Source organism: Mandrillus leucophaeus, unplaced genomic scaffold, assembly GCF_000951045.1.
Source record: "Mandrillus leucophaeus isolate KB7577 unplaced genomic scaffold, Mleu.le_1.0 Scaffold104, whole genome shotgun sequence".
Lineage (NCBI taxonomy): Eukaryota > Metazoa > Chordata > Mammalia > Primates > Cercopithecidae > Mandrillus > Mandrillus leucophaeus.
Window position 1 is genome coordinate 978,102 of NW_012098543.1, and position 10,727 is coordinate 988,828.

The window sequence follows — 10,727 nt, forward strand, 5'->3', positions numbered from 1 at the left end:
CCTCACCCTCCCTCCGGCGCCTGTTTTAGGATTTTGGAGTCCAGACCCGCCAGAAAGGCTGAGGCATGATTCAAAAGTCCTGGAATTGTCTGGAATGGGCATGTAAACTAGAATGTGAAATGCAAAGCCCTGCCTGGGCCGAAGGTACAATTTCATGCTGACGGCCCACAGAACAGAATAGAAATTCTCTCCCTTTCTATTCTCCATTTACTGGGTGGGGGGAAAATCCACCCTGTGCTCAGCTTCAGAGACTTCCCTAAAGCCACCGCCTGGGATGCGGGACGGAGTGTTCAGGCCGGCGAGGAGTGAGGTGACCACCTGCTGGATAAACAGAGCAGGGATGCTGGCGCGGGGGCGGGAGCCTGAGGACCCAGCTACTCAGCAAGCAGCGGCGGGAGGATCGCTGAGCCTGGGGTCCAGACCAGCCTGGGCGACAAAGTAACACCCACTACCGCAGGGCTCCCTTCCTCCTCTCTCTCTCTCTCTTTTTTTTTTTTCCTTTTTTTTTTTTAATAACAAAAATACAATTTTGATTGCGTGAGATAGGGATCCAACATTATTCTTTTCCATGTGGATATCCAGTTAGTTCTCTCAGCACATTTGTGGAAGAGATTTATTACTTTATTTATTTACTTATTTCTTTTGTTTTGAATGAGAGTATTTCTCTGTAGCCCAGGCTAGAGGGCAGTGAGGGGATCTCGGCTCACTGCAGCCTCTGCCTCCTAGTTTCAGGCGATTCCCCTGCCTCAGCTGCGGTGTATCTGCCATTACAGGCGCGTGCCACCATGCCCGGCTAATTTTTGTAGACGGGTTTCACCATGTTGGCCAGGCTGGTCTCAAACTCTTGACTTCAAGTGATCCGCCTGCCTCGGCCTCCCAGAGTGCTGGGATTACAGGTGTGAGCCACTGCGCCTGATCCAACAAATACCTTTTACTTCACTTTCTAATTGTTGAGAAAATATAATTGAAAACAAAACAAAACAAAATCTTCCCCCAAATGACAAAACATCTGCACGACGATAATAGAGAAAGAAATTTAAAAAGTTATTACGAAATAAGCCTTAGACCAGAATGTGATGGGAAATAGAAGCAAACAGCTGAGAGGTTGAAAAAAGAGAAAGAAACTTCACTGTTCTGTACAACCCATTAAGTACATGTTTTCAAGATAAACACTAATCAGTCCTCAGGGAAGAGGACTTGACAACACCCTTGGTCACACATAGTTCATCCTGGCTCTACTGGGTAATGGAGGTGACCATTTCTGTCAGCTAATTAGCTTCATGCTGAGGAGGGGAAGAAACCCTAACCCATGTTTCTTTGACAAGTGTGAGTTTTACAACATGGAGACAGGTGCCATCTCTAGTGAGGCTCCTAAAATTCGACAGAAACTGATGTCAGCAGTAAATAATAAAATTTAGAATTTATGATTAAGTATACAACTTATCTGAACACAAAGCATGAGGATAGCCACCTGGAAACATCAACTCCTAATGAATGGGATCAGCGTTCCAAAGTGGAGACATTAAGGTTTCACACACAGGGAAAGACAGAAGCTTTAGCAGAAGCACCATATTTTCCATTCAAGACCAGTGCATAGGTTACAGCAAGTTGATTGGTGACGGATTGATACACTTCAAGGAAGGTTATTTTATCACTCCCTAAGAAGGGACAATGATCCCAGGAGGTCTTATCTTTGGGGCTGCTTAGTCTTCCTAATTATTTACAGGAAAACTCTTTTCCTGTAAATAAGAGCAAGACTCACCCAGGTTGGGGTGCAGTGGGGCGATCTCGGCTCACTGCAACCTCTACCTCTCAGATTCAAGCAGTTCTCCTGCCTCAGCCTCCCAAGTAGCTGGGATTACAGGTGCATGCCACCATTGTTTGTTTGTTTGAGACAGTCTCGCTCTGTTGCCTAGGCTGGAGTGCAGTGACACGATCTCAACTGCTTACTGCAACCTCCGCCTCCCAGGTTCAAGCGATTCTCCTGGCTTAGTCTCTCGAGTAGCTGGGAGCCTAGCTAACTTTTGTGTTTTTAGTAGAGATGGCGTTTCACCATGTTGGGCAGGGTGGTGTCAAACTCCTGACCTTGTGATCCACCTGCTTCAGCCTTCCAAAGTGCTGGGATTACAGGTGTGAGCCACCACGCCTGGCCTTTTGTTTTGTATTTTTAGTAGAGAGGGGGTTTCACCATGTTGGCCAGGCTGGTTTTGAACTCCTGACCTCACGTGATCTGGAGTACAATGGCGCCACCTCAGCTCACTGCAACGTCCGCCTCTGGGGTTCAAGCGATTGTCCAGCCTCAGCCTCCTGAGTAACTGGGATTACAGGCGTCCACCACCATACCCAGCTAATTTTTGTATTTTTAGTAGAGACGTGGTTTCACCATGTTAACCAGCCTGTTCTTGAACTCCTGAATACTGTTTCTGCTGTTAGGTGTCAGTCCTCTTCATTGCGGCACAAACAAGATTTTTTTTTTTCTGTAAAACTGATATGGGGTGGGCGCAGTGGCACACTCCTATAATCCCCGCACTTTGGGAGGCTGAGGCAGGCAGATCACGAGGTCAGGAGTTCAAGACCAGCCTGGCCAATATGGTGAAACCCCGTCTCTCCTAAAAATACTGCAGACATGTCCCACCACTCCCAGCTAATTTTTGCATTTTTTGTAGAGAAGGATGTTTCACCATGTTGCCCACGCTGGTCTTGAATACCTGGGCTCACGTGACCGACCTGTCTTGGCCTCTGAAAGTGCTGGGATTACAGGACTGGGCCACTGCATCTGGTCTCATTGTAAATTTGATGTTTCTTCTTGTTTCAATTTTAGCAGAATTTATATTGCTTGACAGAGTCTGTTTTCAAACTCACGTCTTATCCTTCTGAGTGCCTTAAACTAGAGCCTATTCTGACATAACAGATTTGTACCAGTTTATTTTGTTGCAAAGACTGTGAAATTTATGTAAAATTTTCTCATAAGACACATACTACGTATTTTTCCATGAACTTGTTGAAGACTTCTTGTACTAGAAAACTGTATTCAAGAGGCTATAAAAAGGATTGTAGATATTCAAGTGCCACTTATTTCTGGGATGCAAGGATGGTTCAACATATTCAAGCAAATCAATGTGAAATACGACTTGAACAGAACGAAAGATGAAAACCACATCATCTCAATAGATGGAAAAAAAGCATTTCACAAAATTCAAAATCTAATAATCACAGAAATCCTAAACAAAATAGGTAGAGAAGGAAATTTACCTCAACAATAGAAAGACCATCCATGAAATGACCAACGAGTAAATAACCAAGCTGGGAAAATGGAATGCTTTCCTGTTGGATCTCACATGATGCAAGAATGCACTCACCCCTTCTATTCAATAGATACTGGTTGTCCTAGCCAGAGCAATTAAGTAGTAAAAGAAATAAAACTCATCCAAATCAGAAATAAGTAAAATTATATTTGTTTGTAGATGACGTGATCTTCTGTGTAGAAAATCACAGAGAGTCAATCAAAATACTACTGGAGCTAACAAACACATTCAATGTATCCGCACAATACAATATCAGCACTAAAAATTAGATGAATTTCCATACATTAACGATGAACAATTTTAAAAGAAAATTTAAAACACTTCCATTTGCTAGAGAACTTAAAGAAATAGGAATAACTGTAAAAAGGTGAGAAATCTGTACCTTGCAATCTAAAAACATACATCAAAATGATTAAAAACATATATATATAACCCATATTGCTGGTTTGGAAAAAGTAAGATTGTTAAATAATTATATAACCCAATGTGATTTAGATTCAACACAATACCCAGAAAAATCCCTATCAGTTTTCATTAAAGAAGCAAAAAACAGGCTGGGAAAATGGCTCCTGTCTGTTGGTCAGGCTGATCTCAAACTCCTGGCCTCAAGTGATGTACCCACCTTGGCCTACCAAACTGCTGGGATTACAGGCGTGAGCCACCACGCCCGGCCCAATCCTCTTAACATAAACACTTTAATGTCAATTAATGCTTGATGGTTTGCTATACTCATTGCACTTGGAAAAATCACCTCAAAAATGAATTTTCTGATATTCTACAAGGAGTGAAATCAGACTGAAGACCTTGCCACACTCATGACGTTTGTAAGATTTCTGTCCAGTATGCATTCTCTGATGTCTAATGAGGTGTGAACATGAAGTAAAGGCTCTGCCACAATCATATCACTTGTGAGGTTTCTCTCCTGTACGAATTCTCCTGTTTTGCATAGGATGAAGCTTGACTGAAGACCTTGGCACAATCACATTTGTAAGGTTTCTCTCCAACATGAGTTTGCCAATGAACTGCAAAGTGTGAATGATGTCTGAAAAATTTCCCGCAATTATTACACATGTAAGATCTCCATTATGGATTCTCCAGTGATTTGCAATGGTTGTAGCGTTACTGAAGACTCTGTGACAATCGTTACATTAGTAAAGTTTCTCTATACCATGGATTGCCTGATGAGGAATAAATGTTGACTGCCCACTAAAGGCTTTGCTACACTCATTACACTTGTTTCTCTCCAGTGTGAATTCTAGTATGTTGTGCCAGGTGTGAATCATGCCTGAAAGCCTTGTCACAAACTCTTACATTTGTATGGTTTCTCTCCAGTATGAATTCTCCTGTCTTTTGAGGCTTGATTTGCGACTGTAAACTTTGTCACATGCTTCACATTTCTAAGGTATCTTTCCAGTATGAATTCTATGATGACGTGCAAGCTTTGCTTTTCGATTAAAAACCTTGCCACACTCATTACACTTGTAAGGTTTCTCTCCAGTATGAATTCTATGATGACGTGCAAGGTGTGCTTGTTGATTAAAAACCTTGCCACATTTATTACACTTGTAAGGTTTCTCTCCAGTATGAAGCCTATAATGACGTGCAAGGTTTGCTTTTCGATTAAAAGCCTTGCCACATTCATTACACTTGTAAGGTTTCTCTCCAGTATGAATTGCCTTATGAATTACAAGGGCTGCATTTTGACAGAAGGTCTTGCCACACTCATTACACTTGTAAGGTTTCTCTCCAGTATGAATTGCCTTATGAATTACAAGGACTGAATTTCGACCAAACGTCTTGCCACACTCATTACACTTATAACGTTTCTCTCCAGTATGAACTGCCTTATGAATTACAAGAGCTGAATTTCGACTAAACTTCTTGCCACATTCATTACACTTGTAAGGTTTCTCTCCAGTATGAAGTCTATGATGACGTGTAAGGTTTCCCTTTTTATTAAAAACCTTGCCACATTCATTACACTTGTACAATTTCTCTCCAGTATGAATTCTCCTATGACTTTCAAGGTTTGATTTGAATCTGAAAGCTTCATCACATTCTTCACATTTGTAAGGTTTCTCTCTAGTATGAGTTCGCCCATGAACTGCAAGGTATGAATGATGTCTGAAAAATTTGCCACATTTATTACACTTGTAAGATCTCTCTTCATTATGGATTCTCCAATGATTTGCAATGGTTGTAGCCTTACTGAAGACTTGGTGACAATCATTACATTTGTAAAGTTTCCCTAGACCATGGATTGCTTGATGGTAAATAAGTGCTGATTGCCCACAAAAGGCTTTGCCACACTCTTTACACTTGTAAGGTTTCTCTCCAGTATGACGTCTACGATGGCATGTAAGGGTTAACTCCTTACTGAAGGTCTTGCCACATTCATTACACTTGTAGGGTTTCTCTCCAGTATGGAGTCTACGATGGCGTGTAAGGGATAAATGCTGACTGAAGGTCTTGCCACACTCATTACACTTGTAAGGTTTCTCTCCAGTATGAAGTCTATGATGACGTGTAAGGTATGACTTCCGACTAAAGGTCTTGCCACATTCATTACACTTGTATGGTTTCTCTCCGGTGTGAATTCTCCTATGTCTTTCAAGGTTTGATTTGAAAGTGAAAGTTTCATCACAATCTTCACATTTGTAAGGTTTCTCTCCACTATGAAGTCTACAATGGTATACAACGGATGACATATGACTGAAGGTCTTGCCACAATCATTACACTTGTAAGGTTTCTCTCCAGTATGAATTTTCCGATGTCTTTCAAGGTTTGATTTGAAACTGTAAGTTTTGTCACATTCTTCACATTTGTAAGGTTTCTCTCCACTATGAAGTCTACGATGGCATGTAAGGGTTAACTCCTGACTAAAGGTCTTGCCACACTCATTACATTTGTAAGGTTTCTCTCCAGTATGAAGTCTACGATGGCATGTGAGGGATGACGTCCGACTAAAGGTCTTCTCACACTCATTACACTTGTACGGTTTCTCTCCAGTATGAATTCTCCTATGTCTTTCAAGGTTTGATTTGAAACGGAAAGCTGTGTCACATTCTTCGCATTTGTAAGGTTTCTCTCCAGTATGAAGTCTACGATGGCATGTAAGGTTTGACTTCTGACTAAATGTCTTGCCACACTCATTACACTTGTAAGGTTTCTCTCCAGTATGAAGTCTACGATGGCATGTAAGGTATGATGTCTGACTGAAAGTCTTGCCACACTCATTACACTTGTAAGGTTTCTCACCAGTGTGACATCTACGATGGCATGCAAGATATTGCTTCCTATTAAAGACTTTGCCACATACATCACATTTATATTGTTTCTCTCCTAAATGGATTATCTGATGTTTCTTTAAGAGTGAGCTATAATTAAAGGCTTTGCCACTCTCATTACATTGGAAAGATTTTTCCCTCATGTGTACTTCCCGTTTCTGTGTGAGTAATGAAGAATTCCGGAAATTATTCCTATAGTTATTAGAGATACGAGTTTGGGGTCTACAAGAAATTCGTTGGGCTCTTGAAACTGAGGAAGCATCATTGATAGACTTCTCAACTTGATTATCAATTTTCTCTTCCATCTGAAATATGTGCAGTTCAGGCAGATGCGAATGAAAGCTTGATCCAAGCTGATCTTTAATAGGCTGGTTTCCAGCATGCCTTTGATCATATCGGTCTGTACTACCCATCAACTTTTTTATTTTTGTCATGGGTGCTTCATGGACAGTTCTTTCATCTTCTTGCCACTGAAACTCAAAGTTAGGAATATCTTTACTAATTTCCTGGAAGCAAAAATCTCCAATGTGATGTCTTTCCAATGTTCTTGTGTGGATCACTTCTGTATTGCCTTGCACTGTTGACGAGAAATCCTTCATCGTGCATTTGGAAGAGATAGCTACAAAATATAAACACCAATAGGTTTCCAATTAAGTACAGACGGTAAATCATACTGAAATGTGTAAATATGACACACAAAAAAATACTTATTTTAAACTTCCCAAACAAGATCTTCAAAGTTAGGAACACAAAAGCGTAAGATTCTTTAATAAATAAAGGGTGATTATATGTGCTTCAAATTATTTTTATGGAAGTGTATTTCCAATATCATAACAAAACACTGACAGGGCACAAACATGTGTAAGCCTAAAGTAAGGAGTATTTTTCCACTGTGACCCTAAAGTGTCCAACAGTTTGCAACAAACATATCACTGTCACATCAATGAAAAGTACATATTCTTCATATTTACAGCATATTTACTGTATACAAATAAATGCTAAAGGATCACACAATATACTATATTCATAAATAATCCACAACAAGCTCATGTAAGAATAATCAAAATCAATGGAAATTCTGTATTGTCCAACAATCATAGCACTGAGAAGATAAGAAAAGATTACAAAATTTAGCCAGGCGTGGTGGCCCACAGCTGTGGTCTCAGCTGCTCGGGAGGCTGAGGCACAAGAATCGTTTGAACCCAAGAGGTAGAGGTTGCAGTGAGCCGAGATTGCACCACTGTACTTCAGCCTGGGCGACAAAGTGAGGCTCCATCTCAAAAAAAAAAAAAAAAAGTTAATACAATGTTTTTCTGAATAACTGTCATAAAATTACTTATATCCATGCAGAAAAAGCAAGTTGTGACATTAAGAAAAAAAATTTAGTATTTTTAGGATTTTTATATTTTTGAGGTGAAGTCTCGCTCTGTCGCAACAGGCTGGAGTGCAATGGCCCGATCTTGGCTCACGGCAACCTCTGCCTTTTGGGTTCAAGCCATTCTCCTGCCTCAGCCTCCTGAGTACCTGGGATTACAGGCACACACCACCATGCTTGGCTAATTTTTGATTTTTTAGTAGAGATAAAGTTTCAACATGTTGGCCAGGCTGGCCTTGAACTTTTGACCTTAAGTGCTCCACCTGCCTCAGCCTCCCAAAAGTTCTGGGATTGCAGGCGTAAGCCACAGTGCCTGGTGGCACTTTGTGACATTAACTAGTAGACTCATGTCAGTTATATTGCATACCACATACCAAAAAGCCTAATGTACAATCATAAAAATTAGTAAAATATTGTAACCCATAAAACTAGGAAGCAAATAACAGGTACATTTCTACAACCTGCAGAATTCTAAACAATTCCCTGTTAAGAAAAAAGCCACAGCTTCTACTTACCACCAGCACACAATATATGAACTGAAATACCTGTTAAGATCACTACCTTCTGATTTATGAGGTCAAAAAAATACACAGCATTATAAGGAATAAGAAGTGACTAACGGCCTGTAATCCCAGCACTTTTAGAGGCGGGTGGATCATGAGGCCAGGGTTCAAGAGTAGCCTGGCCAACATGGTGAAACCCCAACTCTACTAAAAATACAAAAAAATTAGCTGGCCGTGGTGGCGGGCACCTGTAATCCCAGCTACTCAAAAGGCTGAGGCAGGAGAATCGTTTGAACCCGGGAGGCGGAGGTGGTAGTAAGCCGAGATCGAGCCATTGCACTCCAGCCTGGGCGACTTTGTCTCAAAAAAAAAAAAAAAAAAAATTGACTAACAGTATCGGAGGGTGCAATTATGATGTCACAACTACATTTATGGAACAGGCAATACAGCAATTCTATATATATGCATTTCCCTTAGTTACCTAGTTCACGATGCATAAAATATAAAACATAGAATGTGTACTGGGAAAATATATAAACTGAGATCAGAGAAAACATTGTATAAAACAAATTGCACAATAAAAAAAAATATATGATGCAGGCTCCCTGGTCTGAATGTTCATATTGACCAAAAGCCATGTTCGGATTTTATTCTCCAATAGGATGTTCTTGCAGATGGGGCCTTTGAGAGAATTTGGTCATGGATGTTGACTACTCGTGAATAGGATTCGTGCTTTTATAAAAAGAGACAGTAAAGAGCTCACTGCCTGTTCCTCTTTCCACCGTGTCAGAATACAGCAGGAAGATTGCTGGGCTAAACCATGAAGAAGGCTCTCATGAGGAACCAATTTGGCTGGCATCTTGCTCTTGGATTTCCCACTTTCCAAATTCATGAGAAATAAATTTCTGTGTCTGAAGCCTCCCAGTTTAAGCTATTTCGTTTTTTGTTTGTTTTTGAGACTGAGTCACGCCTATCACTCAGCCTGGAGTGTAGTGGCACAATTCTCCTGCCTCAAGAGATTCTCCCGCCTCAGCCCAGAGTCTCACTTTGTCGCCCAGACTGGAGTGCAGTGGGACATTTTGGCTCACTACAGCCTCCACCTCCTGGGTTCAAGTGATTGTCCTGCCTCAGCCTCTTGATTACTTGGGATAACAGCTGTGCGCCACCATGCCCAACTAATTTTTGTACTTTCAGCAGAGACAGAGTTTCGCTATGTTAGCCAGGCTGGTTTTGAACTCCTGACCTCAGGTGATTTGCCTGCCTCGGCCTCCCAAAGTGCTGGGATTACAGACTTGAGCCCCTGGGGCACAAGAATCGTTTGAGCCCGAGAGGCGTAGCTGGCTGCGGTGAGCCAAGATCGCACCACTGCACTGTAGCCTGGACAACACAGTGAGACTCCATCATAAAAAACAAAACAAAACAAAAGTAATTAAGAAGGGAGTCAAAGTATGTCTACACAAAAAACCTATTCAACACAAAAAGTAGGAAATGAGAAATGAAGAAGAAAAAAAAACCTACAGGAAATACAGATAATATGTAACAAAAACGCAACGGTAAGGTCTTTTCCATCAGTAATGCTTCTAATGTAAATATTTAACTCTGCACTCAGAAGGTAAAGACTGGCTGAATCAACAGGAACCAATTACGTGTTGTCCACAGAAAACTCATATTAGCTGTAAAGACACACATATGCAAAAATTAAAAAAATAAAAGCCAATAGTTAGGTATGGGGATTGGGGCCTGTAAGCCCAGCTACTTGGGAGACCATGGAGGATGTCTTGAGCCCAGGAGATCAAGACCAACTTCAACAACATGGGAAGAATCTGCCTCTAAAAAAAAATAAAACTAAAAAAGTAGCCCGGCATGGTGGCATGCACCTGTACCAGCTACTGGGGGAGGCTGAGGTGGGACAATCACTTGAGCCCAGGAATTCAAGATTGCAGCGAGCCCTGATCCCACCATTGCTCTCCACCCTGGGCGACAGAGAGAGACACTGTATCTGAAAAAAAAAAAAAGAGAAAATACAAAGATACACAAGGGCACATCCCCACTTCTGGAGGGAAGTTATCCTCACCCAGGGACACCAGGTTCCTATAATTCTCCACCATCACGTCCCTGTACAGAGTCCTCTGAGCAGGGTCCAGGCATTTCCACTCCTCCTGAGAGAATTCTATGGCCACATCCCTGAATGTCAATAGACCCTGAAATGAAAACACATTTTAAGGAAATGGTTATGGGAGGAGTTCTTATCTTTAC

The 10,727-nt window shown here is 41.3% G+C and overlaps 1 protein-coding gene across 1 annotated transcript in view; it reads right to left on the minus strand.

Moving 5' to 3' along the window:
• Window positions 1-3,046: 3,046 nt before the first annotated feature.
• The window catches only part of LOC105539417 (zinc finger protein 845-like), an 11,341-nt gene continuing 3,660 nt past the window's right edge, over window positions 3,047-10,727 (minus strand). The window contains 7 exon segments of the mRNA XM_011979694.1: window positions 3,047-3,221; window positions 4,057-4,381; window positions 4,541-4,607; window positions 4,609-4,651; window positions 4,653-6,330; window positions 6,415-7,212; window positions 10,546-10,672. Of these exon segments, the coding sequence (XP_011835084.1) occupies window positions 4,203-4,381; window positions 4,541-4,607; window positions 4,609-4,651; window positions 4,653-6,330; window positions 6,415-7,212; window positions 10,546-10,672 (2,892 nt within the window). The 3' untranslated portion in view covers window positions 3,047-3,221; window positions 4,057-4,202.